This window comes from Teleopsis dalmanni, chromosome X, assembly GCF_002237135.1.
Source record: "Teleopsis dalmanni isolate 2A chromosome X, ASM223713v2, whole genome shotgun sequence".
Classification (NCBI taxonomy): Eukaryota; Metazoa; Arthropoda; class Insecta; order Diptera; family Diopsidae; genus Teleopsis; species Teleopsis dalmanni.
In genome coordinates, this window is record NC_051848.1 from 88,789,816 (window position 1) to 88,817,561 (window position 27,746).

The following is a 27,746-nucleotide window of genomic DNA, read 5'->3' on the forward strand; positions in this document are numbered from 1 at the left end:
GAAGTCATGCTATAAAATTGGATCTACCCTACAACGACTTTTGCTATAGTTGTGGATCAACAGATGAGGAGTAAGCCAAGCAGTGTTCCATCTCAAGTAGCGTCCTCAGTGTCCATTATTGGCTAGGAGAAGATGTAAATTCTTCAGAACCTCTTTTCTTACCGACCTGACTGCACTGTTGACCTGTAAATTATGGACTTTCTCAAATTTATAGAATCGTAAAGTTGATTCACTTTTACCGGAATAGGGGAGTCGTGCCTATCGAAACTGCTCGCACTTTCACCTCTAGTCTGCGTATGTAGAACGCTGTTCCGCGATAACACAATTGGCTATTATTTGAACTCAAGTCGGTTTCAGGTATAAGTCTGCCATTGCACAAGTCTATTGGAATACCCACTCAGGTATATTTTTAAACTCGGTTTGTGATCAACTCTACTGTTGTTGAATCAACTGTTGAAAAACATTTTACTTTAATGAATCTCGTTTTCATTGTATATTTTTTTCATATAACTCGAAAACTCGAAAATTTTTATTCGATGAAGATAAATAAAAAATTCTTATTAAAAATTTGTTTAAATTTTTTGATAGTGGAAAAATTGCTTTATTACAAAATTACTTTATTATTTAAATTAGGCGTGACTGCCAGATGCTGAGTCGACAATATTAGTTGGTAAGTGCCAGTTTTCAGATATTTATAAAATATTAAGATTTTCCATTCCTTTGTTGTCACATAACCTAGGTGTTATTTTATTATCTTCTTTAAAACAGTTATAAACCAGGAAGCTTTCCGTCGTCTTGTTGTTTTTCGCGGCATCCTATTATTTGAACAGTTAATTTCAACCTTTTTATTGGTCATACATTTTGTGGACACTTAAATATAAGTTCTCTGTGCCCGAACTGTTGAAGCCGTTGTGTTGAGTACGTTTTGATTTAGTTAAAAAATATAGATTTTGAAGTGTTTGGTATGTCCGACAATATATTACATAAATAAATATACATTAAATATGCAAATATATATCTGGGTCAATCACTTGATGAATATAGTAGCTGCCTGTTATTTAACCAGCAGTGCTTTACCAGCAGTGCAACCAATACTAAAAACAAGGAGAAATGTTCTACGCCATTTCTCCAAGATACAGTGCTTATTGATTTCTTAAAAATTTCGAATCTCGTCATCGTTGTATAGTATATAAGTTTTTATATGAATTATAATTCAAAAGTTTTTATTCGACAGATGCAGATAAAAATTTTATTTTAAAATATGTTTAAATTTTTTGATAGTAGAAAAATTACTATACAAAATTACTTTTTTAATTAAATTGGCCGTGAGTCGACTTGTACCCGCTGGTGAGTGCTTTCAGATATTTATAAAATAGATATTTATAAAATTAAAAATTTATTTAATTCTATTTCGCATAGATGTTCTATTTATGTAGGTATTAGAATTGTGGAATTCATTGAAGGTAATTGAATCCTGAAGGTAATTTTATTCAAACAGTTTACGGACAGTATATTTGTTCATATATGAGTTATAATCGTCTATTATATGACATATAGTTTATTAATATTCACATTATCTGAAATATTCATAGTTAAGTAATATTCGCATATATATTTTCTATACAACCAGTTTGCTTTTCGTCGTCTTGTTGTGTTTGTCGGTTCCTTTATGCTCATTACTCTTTTTGCAATATAACTTTCGTTTCACCTTATTAGATGACCAAATTAGGTAATATCAGTTTTCACATGGACACATTTGAACAATTTGGATTTTGTTTACACGTATCTGAAAAAACTATTAAAATGTTCTATAATACTAGTGAAATTAAAATTTTAAATATTCTTTTAAAGTTTAAAAGCAGCTTGGGCTGAAATAATTCTTCTTTCAAATTAAATGCACTAAGATGGACAGATTTTACGTTCCAAAAAAAGTTAATCGCCATGTATATCATGCGCTTCAGGATTTGACTTCGGTCCAAGGCCTTAATGAGATCTTAAGTGAATCTGTTCTCATAAACACTGTACTCTATCATATGAGGAATTTGGTACCTGTAAGAGGATTAAGGTTTTACATCAAAGTCTCTATAAAAAATATGGAATTGATGAATATCATTACACGTATTGATAAGGATACACTTCGTTATAATTGCGATCCAAGGCGTAAGTCACAAATCTTACTTTCTCAGCAAATCGATCCAGAACCAAATGTGATAATTCCCAAGAATCAGAAGAAGAAAAGAAGACGTCGTGGGTATAGGAATTTATGTGATACTTATAAATGGAAAAGAAGACAAAATGTATGTAAGCGGAAACCTAAGGAAATATTTTTTGGTGATGATACATATCATTATCACATGCCTACAAAAGTAAGTCAAATTTTAGTTTTAATATTGATGACATATTTTCATATATTAAGTTTCAATATCTTCTAAGGGTGTGCAAGCAGACGATCCAGTTGAGCCAATGGATATTGACGACGTCTATCTTTCTGCAGGGTATGAAGTGAACGCAACTTTTAATAATGTGGGTCAAATTACACCTTCTAATGTTGCAAATAATCCGAGAAATAAAGAAAATCGTCGCTGTATTCGTAGGCGCAAATGTTTATTGAGTCCTTATAAATGTACAAATACACAGAAACCACCTAAACAAAAGTCAAAGAAGATAGTTTACTGTAATTGTGCAAATCATCACTTCAATACAAATGTAAGGGAAATATGAGTATTAAGTTGATAACAATATATTTTAAAAGTTTTTGTTTGTTTTAAGGAACCGAATGTAGAAGATCCAATTGAGTTCATGAATGTTAACGATGTCAATTCAAATGTAGATCAGGAAAGAGAGTCACCACAACCAATGGACGTGGACTACGTCGGTTCCAATGTAGATGATATATTACAATTGCCTTGCGATAACAGTAACTATATAAATAATGAATCATTTGTCTTAAAACTAACACAACAAAACAATACCAACTTTCCAGTTCAAATGAGACCCAATAATGATGAAGGAATAGGAGCTTGGAAATATAATGAATTCAAGTACTGTCGTTACAAAAATATTATCAACGAAACTCCATATCATAATGATCTGCACGCTATAATTCATGATGACACTTTCAACAACGCAAGTTTACGTCAAAAAAGGAAAGTTAACGGACGAAAAACTGTGTAAAAGTTTAAACTTGAAATGCGGAAAAAATTGTTAAAACACAAAAATCTGATATCCAGTGTCAAGATAGCGAAGTAAAATATTTACCTACATGCTTAAGTATTACAATATTTGACAGAGGAAATACGAAGGAATATTTTGCAAAAGATATTCAAAATTAATGGCGACTCAACAAGTAACGTGAAATCCAGCAAAATTCTAACCAGAAATATATTGAATATATGAAAGATTCTTTAGAATAGTTAACATATATATATTGTAAGAAATCGATAGATATGATATTATTTAGATTCGTCAGCTAAATTTGTTGGTGTCTCATTAAATCTGATGTATTAAATAAATTATCTTGAACACAATCATAATTGCGTGATGTTATTAGTATGTATATGACTAAAATAACTGATGGACATTGTTGATACGACTAGACTTCCGAAAACAGTGGCGTTTCGCAATAAAGAAATTGAGAAACAAGTCAGGCATTATTCTAAGTAAATATACAAAAGTGGTTGTGGATTTGGTGATTTGAATGAGCATGTCTTTTGTGGTCTTTTGTGGTCCCCAGCTGCTCGGATTGCGTGACCTAGACAGATGAACTGGTCTATAGGTTTTCTTTTGTTGTTAATGTTAAAATTTTCCAAGCTTCACGCATTTATTATCATTACCTTCGTCTTCGTTCTATCAAGACTGACACAGTTCGATATTCTTCGTTTTTTTCTATGCCACTTTTTAACGACATACTTTCAAGGACACAACCTTGTCTCACGCTGGAGTAAGTTTTGTATGGTTCTGAAAACAACACAGGCATATTCATATGATTTAAGTTGGCAGCCATATTCCTCGTAGTGTGCTTTGATAAATGATATAATATTTTATATAGCGTTTTCGAAATTTTATTCTTCTCTAAGCTGTCGAGTCAGATTCGCAAATATGTTCAACGATGTGAGTAATGTAAGAAATTTATTCACTGATTTCTTAAGGTTGAGTCTAGTATTTCCGTAATCGGGTTGAGCAAGATGCTGGAAAACATCTTTAAGGGTAAAAGACATTTATTTACTGTTCAAAATACCACTTTCTCATAAAAACGAAAAGAGCGGATGTATTGGCTCAACTATGTCTAATAGATATGCTTTTAGTGACTCTGGTGGAATGTTATCAATGAGTGATAATTTGGTGTTTTTCAGTTCCAACTTTTACATTATCTCAAGTATATACCCTCCTGTTTAACAAAAGATTTATAAGAAAAAATTTTTCATCTGTCACGCAATTGACTTTTGCGTGATTAACCGCTGACTTCTTTGTGACATATAGAGAGTCTAAATTTACCAAAGTGTGTAAGACATAACGAATAAATTTGTATGCTTTTGTAGTAAAAAATAATAGAAATCGTAGTTCACAGGTGGATCGTAAAAAAACGACGCTTGATTTATAGATAATGCCTGTGCAAAACAATGTTATTGATATTATGAAATCATTCTATATAAATCTTATTATAACCGACTTTATGATTAGGCTTGTTTTTAAGGTAAATCTGTACCTGAAAAATGATATATTCCTTAAATAGTAAATTACTGTTTTAAGGATATGAAGAAAATAAAATTGTAAATTTATTTTTCAAATAAATGTGTTTTCATCTAGAAAACCGAAAATTTTTGAAAAATATATATCAAATATTCTTAATTTTTCTTTCCACTGAGTGAGAAAATCAATAATATAGAATGGACTGATGTAAAATAAAAGCTTATTATATCAATTATATTGCTTTTTAAACAATCGGTTCAGTTTTTTACTGAAATCTAGGACTTCTCTTTTTTTTGAGATCTGTTTTTATGATAAGATTTTCTTTGGCATTTTTCTACTTATATAAATTTTTTCCTTTAATTTACGAATTATCTTCAGTATTTATTTTATATGATTAGTCAACGCAGGCTATTTGTAGATTAAAATTGTATTATTAAATACATTTGTTGAATGTGGATTGTGTATAGATTTTTGTTTCGTCAACTGAGGAAACGGAGATTTCATGATCCTTTTGACAAATCAATTTTATAAAATTAGACAATTTATGCATGATTTAAATAAGTTTTATTGATACAATCATTTTTGTATGTATTTGTACATACAATCGTGTATATATATATTTTTTTGTTCTGTTGCTGCTCTTTATTTTATTTAAAATATTTATATAGTTTTTGTAATATTTATAAATTGAATATTTTATGTAGATATTTTATTTAATGTGAGAATATATGCTGATAATACTTGTATATATTAACTTACGTTCAGCTAGAAAATATACTATATGATTCTGTTGCTATTTAAATAAATTTTTTTTTATATTAATACATAAGAAATCTTTTTATTGTTATCTATTGCTTAGAAAAACAATATTAATGAAATATGAAAAAATTTTAAAAATAACGCTAAGTATTTTATATAAATAAGCTTTATGCACAGTTACAAAACAAAATTTAAATGATAAAAAATTGGAAGAGACATCGTACTATATATGAGTGTAAGCTTATGAGATAAATCCTGTTTGCTTCAAATGAAAAATTTAAATATTTTTATATATATATTAATACATAAGTACATACGTATATATATAATTATATGTATACACATATATTTTTAAATATATACAGATATCCATATGTACACATGTATACAGATGATATCCATATGTATACATGTAATTATGTATACATATATTTACGTATATTTAAGAAAACGTATTTCTATATATGCAAAATAATTATTTTTACTATTTTGATATTTTTAACACATTAAACGCCGATTTGTTTTTCTTTTTCAATAAAATTTCATTATTTCTAATATTTGGGCAAATGTTTAAGCCAAAAAAAAATATTGTATGTATTTAATAGTAATTCAAATAATATTTTTAACAATTTTCAAGCAAATCTTGTTTACTACATAGCATTTCGTTTTGGGAAGAAAAATTTTATTTTAATTGGCCATTAAAAAAAAAATTTCACTATTGTTCGGAAGTTTTTAATAGAGGCGAAATTTTAAATTTGACCGTAAATTAAAGCTTCAGTTTTAACTGTTCTAAGTTCACTCACAATTATCAAATTGTGTGAAGTTTGTAGAAAAAAAAACTACACTCAGTTATATCAAGTTAATTATTATAGAGCAAATCGACTATAAGCTGGTACCTAATTAACTCGATAACCTACATGCACACATACACATTGTTATAATTTTCAAACTGAAACTTATTTATATTGTAATGAAGTTTATTTTCCGGCTTTTCTGTCGAGTACAACATCTACAGAACATAACAGATCAGATTCTTTAACAAGAAATATTATCAACTGTGATAGACTGACTTATCTTGTTATAATTTGATGTGTTGATCCAGCTAATTGGATTGGGATTGATTTTTCATCAAACAAAAATCTAGGAGATTATTTAAAAAATTTTCAAGTTTGGGACTTATAAATCTCCCTTGAAGTAAATTTCTGGCTACTACGGGTCTGTTAAGTACTAAATTAATGAAACTTAAAATGATTAATGTGTCTTTTAATTGTACAGTGTCTTTGGCTTTGTAGGTCTTTGTATACCAAAGAGGTTTTCGAACTATTTGGGTTATAAAATCTGATTTTAAAAGAATACGTTGTCACTATACGTTGCGTACTAGGATTTTGAAATAAAATCGTGAAATTATTTAATATATGCTCCTAAATGATTAACTTATGAATAAATTAAAATGTATTTAATTGGATTGATATTTTTCATGTGATGGAATAAAAAGTAATTATATGTAACAAATACATAGGTAATATTGCCAAGAATGATTTGTAGCTAGTTTGCGCTTTCAAGAAACACAGAAGTAGCAAAAGTTCAATGAAATGCGATGGAAACGCTCGACATTAATATTACCTGATCTGGTATAAGGTGGGGCTGTATACATTTTTATATTAAACGAATTTTCCAACACAAAATAGCATAATCAATTAAGACATTTTCTGTTATAACTGTATCAGAAGTATTTTCTGGAAGTTGAATGATATCTTCGTAGCAGTTCTTAAGTTGAGAGTATTTATTAAGAGTTATTTTGTTTTAAATTTCTTACCAATAGTTTTTACAAAATCAGCAAAAAGTTAAAAACTTTTAAGTCTCCAAGTAGTTTTCAATTTGTATCGGTTATAGATTTTTAAGATTAAATAAACTTTCACACATGGCTATTTAAACAACCACCCACTTTAAGGCCTTAACATTCATTTTCTTATAAAATTAGTGTACAAAATTTGCTTAAAATTTTTTGTGATTTGTAATTTTGTAATTATATTAGATATTTCCATTTTCTTAAAAAACTGTGGTTATAGTGTATTACTGTATTTATTTCTTGTACTAACAGTTCTTTATTCGTTGTTCGACATACTACAAATTCATTTTCATTTATAATCTATACAATATTTCTTCTTCAACTATTCAGCTATTGCAAAAAGTGAGTTCTGTACACGAAATGGGTAAAATCGGTTAAATTTTTTATTTTAATTTTTTAATTCCATTTATTTTTAAAGCAATCTTTTTTTATAAATACTTAGAGTTAATCCCTACAACTAGTCAGTTCTTGCGCTACAACCTAGACATTACATCAAGTTCTGCTTCAATATACATATACCTATAAAATATTACTTAACCACTTGTAATTAATGGGATATTGCATTTTAAAGTGAGGGCTTCACAATATATATGTTATACTCGCCGCAGTAGAAAGTGGATTTTAAGTTGACGTTGACCAAATTAAAGCATAGACCAAGAGATTTAAAAGAGAAAATATTAAATTGTTATGAAAGGTCAAATAATATCAATATGTTAATAAAATCATTAAATTATTAAAATGTAACAAATTATTATTAAATTATTGAAATGTATTAATAATTTAATTTAAGTTAATTTAATAACTTAAATTTTACTCATACATTTTTAAAAATATAAAAATAATATAATATTATTAATTATCTTATATTAAAGAATAAAAGAATAGTCAAATAAATTTTTTTTACTTTTATATTACATTAATTAAATTATTGTTTAATAATATATTGTTAATGTTTTTAAGAAATAAGAAGTGATTTAATATTTAAAAGCCAAGACATTTTTACAATCTCTCCGATGATCTCCGAGTACTTCGGTCATTTGTTTGTGTCCCTTTTATAAATACATATTATATTAAAACAACTACAATTAAATTAATTGACTTGAAACTAATTTATATATAGAATCAAACATCTTTTCTATATAAAATAATTCCAGTATATTTTATTTCTCTGCTGCGGCATTAGTAATAACTTTTGAATAGATTTGTAAATGATCAATGTTTCTTATAACAAAATTCTATTATATGACCGATTGATTACAAGGAACACTCTGTAAAATGTGAGTTCAGTGATTATTTCTTTATAAAAATCATTAGGTGAGTAATTCTTATGGAAATACCTCATATAAATGTTTCTGAGCGGCGTTAAATGTGTTAAATAAAAAATAAGTTTTTATTGCATTAATATTTTTCTCTCATATATGAAAAAATATTAACTTGAAAATAGTTTACTAGCTTTGTTACTGTTATATATATAACGTTCCTTATATATATATAATGTTTCTATTTATTGTAAATATTCTGTATTTGTTCCATTCTTTGTTTTGTGGAGAATAAAATAGTTTATTTTTACTTGTAGACTGTAACTTTATTTTTTAATTTTTAGTTTTGTTCACATTTACGAATTTATTTTTTTATTTCAACTACAATTTAGTATATTAATAATTATTTTTTTTAAGTTTTTTTTCTCAATAATTGCACAATAAGATAATTGTAAGGAAATTTTAGTATATCCTTTAATAATTGTAATACACATATAAACATTTTTTTATTTTGCTAATACTTATTTTTTACTTGGGAATAATTGAATTTAATTTTTCATAAATTTATTGATACAATCAAAAATAGATGTAATTTCAACATATTTTGTATCTTATGGTAAGTAAAACTGTTTAAATATATTAAAATCCATTTATTTCGGTTGTTATTTTGAGCGTAGAAATTTTATTGTTTGTAACAATATATATATTTTTGCATTGTAAATTGTTATATGGGGGCCAACATTTGTCAATTTTTTAAATATATAAATTGTCAAATTAAGCTTCTCAAATATATCATCTCTTCCATAAAAATAAAGCAATTAATATATAAATATATATATTTACATATACATGCATTTTATATTTTGTAATAACTTATGTAAACGTAAATATATATATGTATATATTTATCTAATGTGACTTTAATAAAATTTAAACTACATAAAATTTAAATTGTTTGTAAACAATTCATAATAGTCCATGCCTATTTAAATAGACTTCCTTAAAAACATAAAAAAAATATTTTTTGTATATATTCTAATACAAATATAGATAATTGAGACAACAAACTTTTAAATTACACAACAAACACTGAATAAGTTTTATCTTCAAAACCTTGAAATTTTGTTTAGATTTTTTTATAATTATTCCAATATTATTTAAGTTTATGGACACGTAATGTATAAATATATGCTTCTGTTATAGTAAATAGTTAATATGTTTGTTTAAATAGATTTTTGTTTTCTTATTTTGAAATATATGCATAAGTAAATATACTTGTATCTATATATTTATAAACAAATACATTAGTTTAAAAATATGTAATTATTTTGTTATTGGTATATATGTATTTGTATATGTATTTCAAATATTAATATTTCAAAGTATTTTTGTTTATATATCAAGTTTTCATTTGTCCATTAAGTGTTCTCTCTAAGTCGTTATATTCAGTTTTCTTAATTCTTGTCTTGGCCAAGATTGGGCACTTCTTCAGTATTGTGAGGTATCTGTAAATAGATATACAAATATATCTAGTTAGTAATTAGTGATTAGTAATATCTAGGGTTAGTAATTTGGTGTACTTTTGCACATCATTTTGATATTGTTCGTTTTAATTATTTTAACTGAAACATATATTATTATTTGTTTATTTTTTTAATTTAATATAATAGTAGGTAATATGCATAACAATACTAAATATAATTATATCATTATATTGTATTATTTTATATATTCATGTACAATATATATATTGTGTACTAATTATACACATTTATTTTATTCCCCTTTATTACTTTTTATTTAGTTAAATTTTATTTCTATTTTTTTATTGATTTAAATTTAATATAATTCATTATATTTATAATAGTTTATTTACTTAAATTATTTATTTATTTTTCATTTGTTAGTTTTTTTATTATATGTATAAATACAAAATTTATACATGTATTCTATAATTCAAATATTTTTCATTATTTGGATTAATTTATATACTTTTTTATATTAATCACATATCCGTTTCTATAAAAAAAGAGGGGAATTAAATCAATTACTCTTGAATACTATTTTATATAAATAATAATAATTTATTTATTATTATCGAATCTAGATATTTGAATATATATAATTGTTTTTAATAGCAATAGAAGGTTTAGATTTGATCAAAATTGATAAAGGAAATATATCCCAAATTATTTGAAACCGAGAATTGCTTTAAAAAAAAAACAATGTATGCTCCACAGTGTGACTAGATATTTCTCAGGCGTTCAATAACATAAACCAAACCATACATAACAAATTGTTACATTTTTAATAAAACTTATATGACACCTTATAAAACTTATAATTTCTTAAAATTTTTACCTATAATCAAGTACCAAAACTTATGTGGACTACAGCATACTGATATTGGTATGAAGCTTTTACAGCCATATGATGATTTTTCAATGTGTTCAAACTAAACAAATATTAAGATTCTTGATAGGTGAAATACAAATAATCCAAATATAAATAAACTAATTCAGTATATATATGATGAATTTATGCAATTAGTCATCCCAAATGATACAACACGTAGACTAAGACGTACTAAGCTCTTTGACCTTAATAGATGCCAAAAGGGTGAGCTAGTAAAAATACTGATCTTATAATAAAAATTATTAATAATATTAATTCATTTTTTACATACTTAATTATATAATTGAATTATTAGATATTAATATTAAATCCAGGTTCAAGATTGATATCCTTTATCGTAGTATTCAAGAATTTTATAAGATTTGATTCATATTCAGTTTTATATTCTTTTTTAATATATATTTTTCCTTTTTTGTTTTTTATATTTACGTCGTTAAATTATTTCAAAATTAAACTTTTTTATAATTTTTTAAAATATATTTAGTGCAATTGATGAACAGTTTAAGCAAATATATTATTTTTGTATCACCATAATAATGTAGAGGTGTTCTAAAATGATTAGAATGTGCATTAAGTAATACTTGAACGAACGGCTTCTTAGTTTTATAGTAAATATGAAGCAGTTGAGAAGATATAAAAAACATTTTCCAAATAAAACAAATCGATCAGATAACTAATATTATTATAATATAAAGAAAGGAGTTCACTTAAAAATATAGTTAATAACAGTATTTTAGTTATTTAGTTGTACTATAAGAAATAAATAAATGAATACAACTGTAATAAATATATATTTATTTATTAGTATTATTAATATTAATGATAAATAAATAATAAATTTTAAGTGCGTAACCCAAAAACTGAAACTAAAATTAAAGTAAATAACATCTTTGTGTTATAAAAATAGTGCTTTTAAGCAACAAGCGCCTAGCACGTACCATATTAGCAGCACTTTTTCAACTGCTAATAGAAGAATTACTTAATGTTGATTGCAAATAAAATTATAATGGGAGAATTGGTACATTTGCATAAATTGAGTTCGTAAATTGAGTGTTAAAAATTAATAACGTTTGGTTCACCAATAAGAAGTATTGGTTGTTATATAGTAGAAAAGATTTTATGTGTGTTATTTATTAACATTTTTAAATAAAATATTCATGGGAATTTATTACTAATTAATTTGTACATAAAATGTATTATATTTATATACTGCAGTGGACTTTTTGTTCAGTGAAGTTGATAGAAGGTTAAAAAAAGAAGAATGAGGAGCGCACATAGGAATCCAAAAGTAGAAAATAGTTATTAATTTTTCTCCAAACAAATAGCAAATTGATTTTATTAAGTGTGCTTTCTTTATTTGTTTTCTAATAAGCTATTTAAGCCTTGCTAATAAAAAACATATATAATTCTAAAGTAAATTAAATAGAGATTTAAAACAAAAACAAAAATAATTATTCACACTTGTGCTAATAAAATAATAATAAATATAAGTTTGCTTGCCTTTGAAATTGGTTCTATTGTTGTAGCAACTCTGTTAATTCGTACTTTGCCATTGCTGCTGCTTTGTCCCCCAGTGCTGCGACCCCAACGTAATCTCAATGGTGCAGTTCTGCGTGCTTCACGTTCAAATTCATCTTCTGTAACAGTTAAGTCAATATCGTGGTTTTCATCGTTGTTGTACATATTCTTGTTATAGAATAATTTAGTATTAGCGTTTGCCTCATTATTGTACTGGTCTAGAGCCAAAAGAATTTTACGTAATTTTTCAGTATCTCTCAATGAGTTCAAAAATTCTTCAATGCGTGAGATTGATTGAGACATTTCATACTAAGAGTAGAGAAATATATTTTCGAAAGAAAAAATTATTATTTAAAAAGTTTAAAGTTTAAAGTTTGTTACAACTTACTTCCTCGCCATTATAGTTATTTTGTGATGAAGGCACACTACGTCCCCAACGTAAACGTTGTGGCTTACGTAGTACGCGCTCATAGCCGTCTATCATATTATTAAGTTCGACTTCAGCAACAGCAGAACCGGTAGTGTCATCATTTAAATCATTAAATACAACTGCATCCATGTCACTATGAATTGGTACAGAGGGATCACTACGTCGTCCGAAGCGTAAACGTAATGATGGGGAACGGATAGGCTTTTGATTGACATCTCCAAACCAACGTTTCTGTTCTACGGGTAACATATCTGGGTCAGTACGTCTTCCAAAACGTAAGCGTAATGATGGAGAACGTTGTGCTTTACGTTCAACTTGATGATTTGGAAAAACAATAGGACCCGCGTACTCACGCTGTAACATAATCTCATATAAGTCGTTCAAATTGTCTGTAAAGTGAAAAAAGAAATTGTGGAATTTTTTCTTTTAAAGTCTAGTTTTGTAAAAGTATACGCACTGTCGGAAGTTGCTAGCTCAGCAAACGCGTCCTGACAAAGTATTATTAAGCAAAGCGTTGCCAGAGCAAAAACAAATCGAACTTTTGGGAACATATTTTTAGCGTTCTAGCAAGCTTTTTAATGAGTAATTGGCTAATATTGTTTTTGTGTATCTGAAATAAAATAAAATATGCAAATAATTAAATAAAAATATTAATCTAATTGCATTTAAAACTTAAGAAAATAAACAGAAAAAATTAATTAAATATTTTTAAAAATATATTTAATTAAATAATATTGTGAATGATTGTAAAAATCTTGAATTTATGTTTTCTTTTAGATTTTAAACATTTTTTGAGTTAGTATCAATATAAAATACACAGAATAATTGTTTTTTTGTAATATGATTAATGAAATGAATAATTTTATATTATTTTAAGTATTATATATATTCAAATATATTTTAATGTGCACATTTCAACGCCTTACCCTCCAAAGGTAACCTCAGTAATGAGCTCGGCTAGGTACTACTGCTTTCTTGCAATCACATTTTTCACCTATGCCAATGTTATATTAGTATAAGTATTTGGTGGGTTCGAACATAAGCTATTCGTAAGGCTGTGTTCGTTAATATACTACTATATTCTGTCCTATCCATAATTACAGAAGATTTTATTTTACTTCAGCTGTACTCACAAGTCATATCTTTTTCCAGATCGATGCTTGTCCAATTGATTGGTGGATAAATTTCATTTGGAAAATTATTACTAACCATGTCTTCTTGTTTATTTAGAAAAAAGTGTCCGGTTATCACTACAATCATACTCTCAAAACAAATCTGTTAAAATTTAGAAGTTATTTGCTATTCTTCTGTGAGTAGTTCGAGAAGCATAGTTTCGTGTAATAAGAATCTTTCCAGTTAGACCAACTAGACCACTTATGGTTAACCTAATGTTATAGAATGTTAACACATCCTTTCTGAAGTTTGCTATCGCTCTTCTTCATTTTTCATCCAAAAACTATTATTATTATGTTACGCTCGTAGTGACCATATCCAGGACTAATACTTATTCACATGAGATATTCTATCTCAAAATGCAAAAAATTTGTGATTGTTTGATTTATGTCTGGAGTGCCTTTATTGTATATATATTATTACTTCTATTGCGGATCCGTCAACAGAAATATGTTAGTATTTTTTTTATCTACATCAGGTCGCAGCTAATTTATTTTTTACTGAACTCTTTTAAGTACTCGATATCTTCGAATTTAATTCTGAAGTGCATTTTAAAAGGTATAGCAGCTATTGATACAAATACCAATGTTTGTAGCTGTATCAAATCAGTTATTTCGTCTTTGTACTTGTTTGTAATATTGACATTCATTTTTTTTCTAATATATAGCTTAATTATATATTTGTTCGGCAAACAAAAATTCTATCTCGTCAATATTGACAAAGTCAGCACGTTCACTGGTTGAATCATTGGTAGCTATGGTTTTCTTTAATCTCCTCTCATCAAATTATTTCTATTTATGAGTCTAATTTGATCTAACAACCGTTCCTTTGAAATCTTAAAATTCTGTTGCAATGTTATAAATAATTCGCATAACGTTGTTTTATAAGCTGTCATACATGTTTGTAGTTGACACCAAACCTTAAACTATTTCTGAGTTTTAATTTTTCGTTGCAGGATAAAATATTTTGGATATACCTTGCGATCAAAAAAGAACTTATTCGTTCTTTTTTTGAATTCCCGCGCTTATCCAATGGGTACATTTTTTATTTTTACGCTGGCAACACTATTATACACTTTCTGTCAAAATTTAACGCATATCGTACGATTAGTTTTTGTTTGGCGTCTATACAAAGAAGTCGAAAAAGTTTCGTATGGCGATTTTTAGCTGAATTTCATTCAAAAAAAAGCGTGGTTGTGAAGTGGCCAAAGAGATGATATCCAACGCAGATAGTGACCCAACATTCATCGAATGCATCATAACTGGTGATGAGACATGGGTCTATGAATTTGACATTGCCCACCAAACAACAATCGACCGAATACCAAATGGTGCTTCGAAGGTGAATTGAAACCGAAAAGAGAACGGCCAAGTCTGTCCAAAATCAAGGTTATAATGACTGTTTTCTTCGATATTCGTGGTGTGGTGCACTATGAATTCCTTCCGGACGGTCAAATGGTCAAAGGAGTATTATTTGGTCGTTGTACGTCGTTTGCGTGAGGTCATTCACAAAAAGAGGCCAGATTTATGGAAGGAAAACTTATGGATTTTGCTCCACGATAACGCACCGGCTCACACAGCGTTGGTTGTGTCGCAGTTTCTGGCCAAAAACTCCACCAATATCATTAACCAAGCACCGTACTCTACAGATATGGCCCCGTGTGACTTTTTCCTCTTCCTCCGACTCAAATTGCCATTGCGAGGAACGCGTTTTGAGACCATAGAGGCCATAAAAGAGAATTTGCTGCGTGAACTAAAGGCCATACCTTCGGCGGCCTATAAAAGTTGTATGGAAAATTGGATCAAGCGTTGGCATGCATGTATTACCGCTGGAGGAGAGTACTTTGAAGGCAATAATAAAGAAAATTATTAAAAATTAAAATTTTGCGTTTTTGTTCAACTTTTCGTTCCTTTTTGATCAAATGGTATATTTAGGATGAATATGTGGAGCTTGTTTTGCACTAGTTATGGAACAAATACCGATACTTGAAAGCAGTATTGTAACTTACTAATTAATCGAAATTAATTCTTCAAAAATGTAATATATTTAATTTGTATTGTCACCTTATATCGCTCCCTCGTCTTATTTAGAGATATTATGATGATATATCCTCAATAAACATTTATTGTCGAAGAGTTGTAGGTAATGCAATGTAATGCCTTTAGTTTTTTCCTGCTGCTTTCTTCAAGAATCAGATTGAGATAAACGAGAGACAAACCGTGGCTAATTTGTAGGTTATTAGTATTATCAATTTTGTTTGGCGTATTACCATTTGGGTGCAACGTAATATAAAATTGCATATTGACTTTTTAGTGTTTGTAAAAGTCACGAGATTTTTTAAGAACAAATATATACAGTTTATCTGCCATATAAACATACAATGCTAAATCGATACTTGTGAATGCTTTTGTTTTTAAAACTATTTTTCTAAGATTTTTTCTTTGAGGTGATCAAAATGACTGACTTTAATTTATGAAAAAAATATCCTTAGAAATAAACATATATAATAACGAGTGAAAAATTTATTTGTTGTTAATTTTGATTTTCTTTCCCATTTCGTAAATTTATATAGTTTCAGTGCCTTTATAGTTTGTGTTCTAATATAAGAGACGAACTATTCCATAGCATAAATTGAAATTTTTATCTTTTCAAAAAATTTTTATTCTGTCTATAATTGTATACTACAGCTTTACTGCGATTTAGCTGATGTATGGCCCATTTCCTGATTAAAGACTTTGATATTCCGATACAAAAATGTTATAATCTTATTTTATTTTTAAGAATTTTTTTTTAAATTTTTTTTTTTTGTTGATAATGCCGTTGAAATTGTTTTAGCTAATCCAGCTGAAGGTGTTATTATTGTTATATGAAACAAAAACATTCTTGAGATTTGAAGTACAAAGATACGAGCCGAAGAACGTTTTGTATTGCGGAAATAACATTTCCACGTACGTATGTCAGTAACAAAGTACAATAAATGAAAATGACATATCACAACAAAAGAATAAATAACTCAGCAACAATTTTAAAATAAAATTTTGTTTATATTTTTTTATAAAAATGGAGAACGTTTTACTGAGAATATAAAAACTTTTAAAGTTAATGTTCTGAACTCGTTTCAGCACGTATAATCGGTTTAAGACATGTCCATATATATGCACATACCTATATGTACATACATACATGATTGCATTTTTATGTAGAATAACAAATCTTGGAAGAATACTTTATAAGGGCACAACATGTAAAAGGCAAATGTTGTGTCGCCGTAGACTTAACATTTCTTTTGCAGTCTCTTGGGTGGTATTTATGTTATACTTATACATATATGTATATTGATATTCGAGTCACCGAGATATCTTACATTAAATCTGTTCTGGAGGAAATAATGCCGACTCTCACCACAGATTTGCACAAATATTTTCATGGGCTAACGATTTAATGCAGTTAAAGCTTTTTATGGATCTTTGCATTCATAAAAAAATAATTTTTATTTTAATTTAATAAGTTTAAAACCCATACATTTTTGAGGATAGATTAAGACTTCTCAACAATAATTCGGTACAACTGCATGCATTGTTGAAATAACTTTCTAACCTTTTCTTTCATTAAGGAATAACATACGTGATGATGCATCGACGCCAATATCATACCACTTAAATGTATTTTTGTGCATTGGAAAACCATCGAGGCTTTATTGAAACCTAGAAATGCTTAAAAGCATCATTGCAGTGATACTTTTTTGATGTAAAGAAGGAATGAAGAATCAATATAATTGTATAGTAAAACTAATATAATTTTGTAGGGAAATCGTTATCGTTGCCACAAAGACTTCATTCAATAGTATCAACAAATAATCAAAAAATTTAAATAAAATTCATTTATATTTGTTAATATAAATATATTATTATATAAAATATTGAGGTGAAATACAGCATAGAGCAATGAATTTATTTCTCAAAGCTCTTAATAAAGCATCGATGTCAAAAGAATCACTGTAAGCTGCTGGGTAATGTGTGGCAATGATAGTTGCTGAAGAAGTAACGCTGCATTAACGTTGATGTATCGATTCTTTCTCCTGCTGGATGTATGAAGATTTTTGTTGGTAGGTTTCATCTAATAATCTATGGTATACTTATTTGTTGTCATGTGATTACTAATTGTAGCTCGTTAGTACATAAATACTTTATTAAAATAGTTGACATATTTTTATTTACAAATTCACAATAGAGTCTTCACTTATTAAATGAACTTATACTAAATGTTGTAATTTTCCTAATATAGAGTCAGCATATTACATCACTCAATAAGTCGTGTGACTGACACACAGATGACGTTGCCATTGTCAAATCTATATGACGTTCATGAAGTATGTGTAAATGTGTAAAATTTCATGTCATTTCGATTAGTTAGGAAAAAAGTGACCGCCATTTAAGTGAAGCTACTTTTGTTATTTTCAAAACAATGGAATCAAAACAATTTCGTGTGCTAATTTATCATTGCTTCTTGATGAAAAAAATTACTGTACAAGCTCAGCAATGACTTCAAAAGTATTATCCGAACTTTGCTCCATCGAAAAAAACCATTTGTTATTGGTTTGCTAAATTTAAACGTGGTCGTACAGACACCGATGATGGTGAACGTTCTGGTCATCCAATTGAGGTGGTTATTTCAGATAACATCAAAAAAGTCCAGAAATTGGTTATATCTGATCGTAAATTGAAATTACGTGAGATAACTGAGAGCGTAAAGATATCAGAAGGTAGTGTGTTGACAATTATTCATGAACATTTGACCATGAGCAAGCTCTTTTCAAAGTGGGTGCCGCGTTTACTCACAGCCAATCAAAAACAACAACAAGTTGATGATTCAGAGCAGTGTTTGGCCATGTTTACACGTGATAAATCAGATTTTTTGCATCGATATGTAACAATGGATGAAGCATGGATCCTTCACTTCACTCCGGAATCAAAACGATCAACATCTGACTGAAAAAAATGCTCACCGGAAAGAAATTCAACTTAAATGAAGAAGTTATTGAAACTGAAGCCTATTTTGAGGTAATAGACAAATCCTTCTACAAGCACGGCATTGAGAAGTTAAAGAAGCGTTGAAATGATTGTATTGCCCTTGAAGGAGATTGTATAGATGAGTATAATCGATTTTTGGTAGAAAAAAATTGTTTTTCTTAGTTAGTCACACGACTTATTGAGTGATGTGTTATATACTCTTCCACTGTTTTGAATTGTATTTTATATGACTAAACTTATGCGACTTATTTAAATACCAATATTCTATTTACATAAATTTTTCTTCATTGTACAAGAAAAAGTAAATAACGAAAAAGTGTTAATAATAAGGATTAAGTCAAAAGTTACTCAATTTTGTTATTCGAAACATAAGTAATTAAATCAAAAATATTTACCAAAATTCAAGCTTGGAACAGATAACAAAAATATTTCACTGACAAAATTAATAATGCAATAAGGAAAACAGCCCAAAGGTAAATAGTTTGTGTACGTTCACATATCTGAATTACTCTAACGGAAATTGCATAAGTGTTAAGTCCTTATGTCCTCATATCTTTTAGGCTGTGCATTTCTTATAAGAGGCTACATTGGAGACGAGGAATTGACTTAAGAAATTCAAGACGAAATGAGAAAAAACTTTATTGAAGTAGTGCAAAATAATACAACTAAATTTGAAGAGGTTATTGCATACTATTTTTCTTAAAAAAGCAACAACTTTAATAAAGTAATATTTGTTTCAGTTCAACGAAAATATTATTATAGATTTTTAATATATCTATGTCTTAAGGACAGTACTGCTTTCTTCAACATTTGTTAAGGTACATCTTTTGTATTGAAATTCCATCCTGTTCGACTTTATGAACTTCTAAATTGGCAAATATACATTTCTATTGTGTAATTACTTATTAGGTTCGTTTGATATAAAGCATATGGTTTTGTTATTTAAACATAGCAGTGAAAAATGTTCAGATTAGTTTTTTTACAAATATCTTCTATTCTTCATTGTTGAGACAATGTGCTACACATCCTGACTAATTTGTTTCCTTTTAATCTTTGTAGTTTTCGATTTAAGGTATCTTCAGTTAACTAACAATATACTAACAGCATATACCTAAAATACTTGCAGTTAATATTTGTTTAATTACTAGTACGAATATAATAATTTTCAGTATCCAGCAAAATTATTTCATGCGATCTGTATGATGCACTAATAAAGTGCATCGTTCTTTTTTCAATGTGCTCCCTTCTTGGTCTTTGTTACTTGAACTGCTAAGATTACTAAGGCGTTCCATTCGCGCTATGCCCGTGTCACTTTAAGTGTGCATCTAAAGAGCACTTACAGAGCACATTCTCTATAAGGCACACTGATTAGTTTTTAAAATAGTTTCTAATTATACTTCGATAAATACTCAAATATCTTGCCTTTGTGAACACTTTCAGAGATTTATATATCGCAAAATAAAGAAGCTTTTTGTTTGTTTTTGTTTGCAATTAAGCAATTGCAGTCCAAACAAATTATATACGGACTATAAACTAATTAAATAAAATTCGATTATTCCCAAAGACCACTGATGAAGAGTACTTGGCAATACTCGAAACAGCGTTGTATGGTCAGCCAAATTTCAATAAAATTAAAAATAAATTTTTGTGTTTGTCCTTTATTTCTTTCTTTGTTATTCGAAAACCCTTCTAAGCAATTAAGCAATAATGTAAAATAAATCGATACTGCAAAAAATACGGTATTTTTAACAGTGCACTTTTAAGTATTTCTAAAAGTGCATCGGTGGTAGAGGCATCGATGGCTGATTCCAAAGTATCGATGCATCATCGCTGATGCATCGATTCTTCGTCTACTGGGATAAATTCCCATTATCATTTCTACCAGTTGAGATATAGCGCATTTTTTTTTTAAATGGGCTGCTCTTATGTGGCATTCTTAAAAACTGTTTGTCATGTAATGTTGGTTTCCCGACATTATTATTTTAACGTTATTTTGACGTTAAAGTCACATTCACAACTGTATTTTTCCTGAAGAATGCATATGGTTTTACTTATTTTTGCTTGAGTTTCAGAAGTTCAGTTTTTAGTAACATAACGCGGTTAAAAACTAATATGTTCTACAAATTTTACTGTACCTCCTGTTTTGCTTTAGAAGTCCAAATATAATTTCAACGTTTTGTAGTATTTTATCTTAATAGTAATTGCTATGCATTTCAAAAAAAATTTAAAAAATATTAGATATTTAAAATAATTTTATTACTTTTTACTTTTTTATCTTATATTTACAAATTTAAATATATTTGTACATATTGTATTAAATATTTTAAAAATGGATTTTCGCTTTGCATTGTCACTGTTCCAGGCGCGCATTGCAATGCTGTAAGATATTTACTTTTATATCTTAGATACCTGAAGAGTATTTTATTTGTTATTTAACTTAAGGCAACGCACTTGCAGCATTGTGAAAAAGTATAAAGCAAACATACCGTCAAAATATTTGAAAATATTACTGAAATGCATTTCCTTCCATCGCTTATTCAAATGAAAAAAGAATTTATCTACAAATTTATAACATGTCGCATTGAAAACATTTTCTTGAAATATTGCTGTTACGTTTTTCAATGCTAAAGTATAAATTCACGTAAAGTTTATCGATTCACTGCTGACTAAGATATTCAATTACTTAATTTCTATTCAATAGATGCTTATTTGAAAAATATACAGGGATGATCTACTCAATTACATTATAAAATTTTACTTTAAACTTATATGGAGAGATAAGAGAAATTAATTTTTTCAATATAATGATGTATCTATTATACGTCATTCACACTGTCTTATTTATATTAATGAGTCAACTTATAATGAGCTCAGTGAACTTATAATGAGCTCAGTTATATAGCTGATAGAACTATTATAAAGTTTTATAAACTTCACTTTTAAATATATATTACACAAAAAAAAAATATATATTTATTTATTTATATATTAATATATATATTGATATATTAAATCATTTATACACATTTTATATATTAATTACGTATTCAATTAATAAAAGCAAATATTTACAGCTTAGCTGTTGTTTATTTACATTTTAGATGTAAAATATATGACACATATTTCACATTTTGATAATTTCCTTTGTGAAAAATTTATTTTTAAGGGTCGCACACACACACACACATTCGACATTTTTCGACTTAAATTAGTTGATTTATTGATAATAAACTCATTTATATGAAAGTTCTTCGCATGGTAAATCATCCTCATTAGTGGTTATAAAGAGCAAAAGCATCTATGGTAAATGAGACATTTTGAATGTGCTATTACACTTTTGTTTTAATGATGATCTGTGTTCTGATAATGATGTTTGTAATGACAGTAGATAACATACTTATTTTCAAATAGTTCTATTTGCTTTAGAATGCATGTAATATGAACTGAAATATCACATTTTTAAAACTGCCAGATAAGATTCTTATAATAAAAACCAAAATATAGTCTATAAAATAAGAGTATATCCAAATCATGACAAAAAAAATTTAAAGTCGCTAACAGCAACTTAAATAAATTTATTTTAATCATTGTTGCAAACTTTCATCATCAACATTACTATTCTGTCCGCTCTATTCTGGAAACTCTTTGGATAAAGTTTTCCCGCATGGTATCACAAATATTGCAATATTACAGCCGATACCTTATACCCATGTCAACCATTGACAGTCTTTAATTCAGAATCTTGCATTGGCCCATTGTTACACGATTGGGTGTGTAGTTTTCTTAAACTTATGTTGCATTACATGAATTATCCATCTCGATCTGTTCCTTGCGGTCATTTAGAATATATGTGGGTGGTTATTAAAACAGTCCAATAATTCAGGGTTATAACGTTATCATAACATAAATCACCGTTTTCGTATTTAATCTGTTTAGTATCCAGACTTCGTTTGTCTATGAAAAGCATGGTTTTGAGTAGTACAAGTGCGGTATACACAACCCAATATTTTTGGTTTCCTATTTAAATCATTGCTTTTTAGTTGTTTTTGGAATCCGGAAATACATTAGTTTGCTAATAGAATGTTTTGCTTTATTTCGTAATTACAAATCGTTTACAATAAAATCTGCATAATTGTTGCCAGTTAATTAATATGAAGCCAAGTCCTAACAAAATATATATGTATGCGTATACCGGTACCATATTAATGGATTCAAACATTCTTTAAGTTTTTGTATTTTAACATGGACATCTCCGTATCTAAGGTTACATGAGAATAATATAATAAATATACATAATATTTGTGTTGTAATAATTAAGTTATTGTTGGCAATTCGGAGATATTATTAATTTCTTGCGAATCCACGCTTTAAATACTTTTGTATATGAGATACCAAATAGGTAGCTCACCATTAGTTTGTAGTATTGTTATATAAAGTTTAAAATGGACCTTTGTAAGCCATAGTTAATATGATAACATGAGAGAACAAGTTATTGAATATATATATACATACATATAGACGAACAAAAATGCTCAAGCGAATATATTATAAAATATTACCTATAATTATTAATACTAACTTTACATTTTTCTCTAACAAATTTTAATGATTTCGAAATATTTTAAAACAAAAGTTCAGACTCTAGAAGGCATAAGAAGAATGAATGAATGATATCGTATAGATAGACATCAGATTTTTCTTAATAATTAAAATACCTACTGCTATGATTTTATTTACTGAAATGTATTGAAGTCATTTGAGTTGCTCATGCTTTTAACTAATACTTCTTCAAGCTTAAGTTAACTAATTTTAATTTGTTTTTAGTCAATTGTAATTTCAGAAACTATATAAAATTATGAATACTTAATTTGTTTATGCAATTAAGATGAAACAAATTAAATGAACTTAATATAAAGTGTGCAAAAAATGGCAATTAAGTAAGAATGAAATGCCATTAAACACTATTCAAGCAAACTATCCATAAGCATTGATCAAAAAATTGAATATATGTTTTTATATGCTTGGCTTCTATGGTCTTTGACGACTGTCTCTATGTCTCTATTTTATATTGATTTTATTGTTTACAAGTGTGCGGAAACATTTGTGTGATGGAATTCAAAATTGGTAGTATTTATCGATCGGAGTTTCGAGTACCGCAATGGGAGTCTTAATGAACTGTTAGTATAGTAAAATGTTATAGTGCTGTTTCGAAAATAAATTACAACAGCACAAGAAGTAATTCGGAAAGTTAAGCCTCAGACTGAACAAAATTAGTTCTGCACTGGAAGATACTGAAAGAAATAATTAAATATTAAAAAAGATTTAAAAATTTTTTGGACGTTTGAACAAATACTAGACACGTTAGAGCGTAGCGGACTCTGCTACACATTTACAGAATTTTTTAACTCCAATAAGAAAACTTTTTAACTCAACAATTTGCAAGCAAGGACTTACTTAACGAAAATTTGGAGATGAAATTTGAAAATTTCATATCAAGTCAAGTATCATTATTTGTTTTGGTTTGAGCGGACATGATCGCTGTCCGTTATTCGTATATGTCGAAAATGTTTTGGTAGTTGACATAAATTTGGGAGTAGAAATTTCAACAAGATTTTGGCCGTCACACAATGCACGTCCTGACGAACACTGAGCGCACAGTAACCTCCATGGTTACTAGTTACAAACCTTTTCGACTTTTTCGCATTAAGCATATCGCAGATCGAGGTCAGTGTTAAAAAACACCAAATTATTGATGTGCTCAAAAAAGTCTTGCTTGTGAATTGATGGAGATTCACAGGTTCACTTTTATACAGCGTCTGATTCATTTATTTTCCAATAAAACTCCTGTTAGTTTCAGCTTCAAATATTTAAAATGTCGTTATGAAAACTAGCAGTTTATTTAGGCTATCCTGCATGAACTTTTTAACAAATTCCAATCACCTTCTCAACATTATGAACAGCATATCAAACCTTTTTTACTGTTTATTGATAACAGTGCATAGGGTATAATAGGTAGTTCACATATGTTAGGTAGTTTGAAAAATAAATTATTAAAAGGAGGACAAATGAAATGACATTTTAAGCGCTATTCATTTAATGGTAACCTTTAAGCAATTTGTAAATTAATGTACCCACTAGATAACATAAAAGTACTTACTAACCGACAAAGAATAATACAGAAAAAATTCAAAGTTTTTCGATTTAAATTGTAAAATATTTTATTCTTTTTACGAAATACTATTTTCGTTACTTAAGGTCGTAACTAAAAGTATTTTACCTCTTTACATGCCCTGCTCACTTTGTGTTTTCTTTGGAATGTAACATATAATCAGATTACACTCCCAAAAGCTTACAGTATATCAATTTTACTGTTACATTACACTTTACACATTTATTTAAGTCCTTGCAACCTGTTGTTGGCACATTTGATATCATTGTAACTTCTTGTCGATGTTGGTATTATTACAGTTGTTGTTATTTTATTGTCCCTGGTTAACATGTTGGAACAGTTGGAACAGTTCCAGATACGAGTCCTTTTTATTTTAGTTTTAACTTTTTAACATTACAGTTCTCACTTATTTACAATATTATTTTTCTTTCACTTTCGTTAGTATCCTTTTTGTTTGCTTAGTAGCATTCATAGCCTCCTCTGGCGCCTTTATTGCCATTACAACAAATGAGATTTTATTTAAACACATTTTTGTACAAATTAGTTTTGTTCTTTCATCCATTTTACAACGTGTTTATTTGCTTATTTGTTTGTGTGATTGTTTGATTATGTGAGTATATAAGTGTGTAAGTGTGTAAGGGTGTGTGTTTGTGTGTGTGTGTATGTGTGTTTGAAAATGTGGAAATTGTATTTTTGTAAGTGGTCATTTTGTGGCCTTTACAGTTGGTTAATCTATCTCAATATCCTTTAAAATGTATTTGCTGTTTATTTGATAACGAATACAAATTTTATTTTTCCTTGTTTTTTTTGCACTGCAAATGAATTCTAGCATAAAATTTGCTTAATACTTGAGTTTTTTGAGGATATACTTTTGGTAATAAATTATAAGTAACTTTAAAAAAATATTAAAGATAAAGCAAATTTAGTTATTATAAGAAACTTTAAATAATGAAATTTAAACAGTAGTCGTTAGGTGAAGACCTGAACTTTGTCAAATTCGGTTAATTTGAATATTATAAATACGAGGGCTGCTATACATATTTCTGGCCTAATAATGAAAATGCGAATATTTATCATCAAAAATTGTTTTGTTGTTTTACAAAGTATTCTCCAGCCAGATTTATACACTTTTGCATGCGCTCAAACCAATTGTCGAAGCACTTTTTCCACTCCGATTGAGACACCTCCAAAATGTGGTTTTTGAACGCTTCAACAGCATCTTCTGGCGACGAAAATCGTTGACCACGCATTTTTTTCTTGATGTGCGGGAATAAAAAGAAGTCATGACCAGTTTTGCCAAAAAAACAGCAGACCATTTGCTTCGAAGTGCTTCTTCCAAGAACAACTTTCGTTGGATTTGGCTCGTCTTCGAAGACCCACACGGTCGATTGTTGTTTTGTTTCGGGCTCATACGCATAGATCCATGATTCGTCACCTGTGACGATCTTATAAACGTCTTTTGAAGCACTGCGAAAGTATTTTTTCAACATTTCTTTGTATCAATCAACACGAGCCTTTTTTTGAGCGATTGTCAAATTGTGCGGGATCGAACGAGAACAAACCTTTTTTACGGCCAGGTGTTCATGCAATATCGAATGTATGCTGGTGGGAGAAATACCCAAGGATGCCTCTACCTCATGGTTTGTCACATGACGATCTTGCATTATCAATTCACGCATGGCATCAATGTTTTCTGGCCGTTTTTGGACGACCTTCACGGACTTCGTCGTTGGGCGAGCGTCGGGCACGATTGAATTCATTAAACCAGTTTTCCACAGTGCTATAGAATGGTGCTTCATCGCCATACAAAGATTTAAGTGCATCAATGTACTCTTGTCGTGATAATTCACGTCGAAACTTGTGAAAAATGATCGCACGAAAATGTTCTCGTGTTAATTCAATTTTTTGGCCGAGATGAATTTTTAAAGTTTCAAGTCTCTGTAAATAAAACAATTCGCAATTAAATGACAACACGTTCTGAGTGATGGTATACTAAAAAATGTCAACCTTTCCAATGGAAATGTCAGATTGCACCTGGCAACACTTAGTGTTGCCTAGGACAGAAATATATGTAGCAGTCCTCGTATACTCTTATAAACGAATATTAAAGTGTATAGTAGTTTTTTTAATTTATATTGATTTCTTTTAGAAGTAGGTACTTTTTCAGTAATTTATAATAATCTGTCAACGATTACCAATTGGATTGTAAACGAAAGAAGCCGCTATTGGCGTGATTTTCTAGGCACCTGTCAGGCTAGAGAACTGGATCGATTTTACAATTACAATTAAGCATCCCTCCACAGTAGAATAGGGTTGAGACTGTTGACAGGTTGTCTAACTAGCCCCCATGGCCTGTTTTACAGTCTCACAGAATGAATATACAGTGTGTCATGGTCAAGTCTGCTATGGAATATATAAGATTGAACTGAGTTAGGGGGAAAAACTTTGTCTCTAT

The 27,746-nt window shown here is 28.4% G+C and overlaps 2 protein-coding genes across 8 annotated transcripts; one reads left to right on the forward strand and one right to left on the reverse strand.

The window, feature by feature from the left end:
* Nucleotides 1–561: 561 nt before the first annotated feature.
* Nucleotides 562–3,533, forward strand: LOC119690066. 7 transcript variants are annotated; one of them, XM_038105052.1, is made up of 6 exons: nt 1,259–1,347; nt 1,420–1,432; nt 1,852–2,366; nt 2,434–2,706; nt 2,770–2,917; nt 2,984–3,533. In XM_038105052.1, the coding sequence occupies exons 3-6, from the start codon at nt 1,905–1,907 to the stop codon at nt 3,172–3,174; spliced, it is 1,074 nt and encodes a 357-aa protein (XP_037960980.1). In that variant the 5' UTR covers nt 1,259–1,347; nt 1,420–1,432; nt 1,852–1,904; the 3' UTR covers nt 3,175–3,533. The 7 variants fall into 7 exon arrangements, with proteins under 7 accessions (XP_037960977.1, XP_037960983.1, XP_037960980.1 ...); XM_038105051.1 differs by having other exon boundaries at nt 1,262–1,347; nt 1,420–1,480; XM_038105050.1 differs by having other exon boundaries at nt 1,262–1,347; nt 1,420–1,463.
* Nucleotides 3,534–9,910: 6,377 nt separating this feature from the next.
* On the reverse strand, nt 9,911–13,515 carry LOC119662285 (short neuropeptide F). The gene is made up of 4 exons (XM_038071876.1): nt 13,377–13,515; nt 12,878–13,308; nt 12,472–12,798; nt 9,911–10,061 (listed from the first exon to the last, which is right to left on the reverse strand). The coding sequence occupies exons 1-4, from the start codon at nt 13,468–13,470 to the stop codon at nt 10,011–10,013; spliced, it is 903 nt and encodes a 300-aa protein (XP_037927804.1). The 5' UTR covers nt 13,471–13,515; the 3' UTR covers nt 9,911–10,010.
* Nucleotides 13,516–27,746: the final 14,231 nt, after the last annotated feature.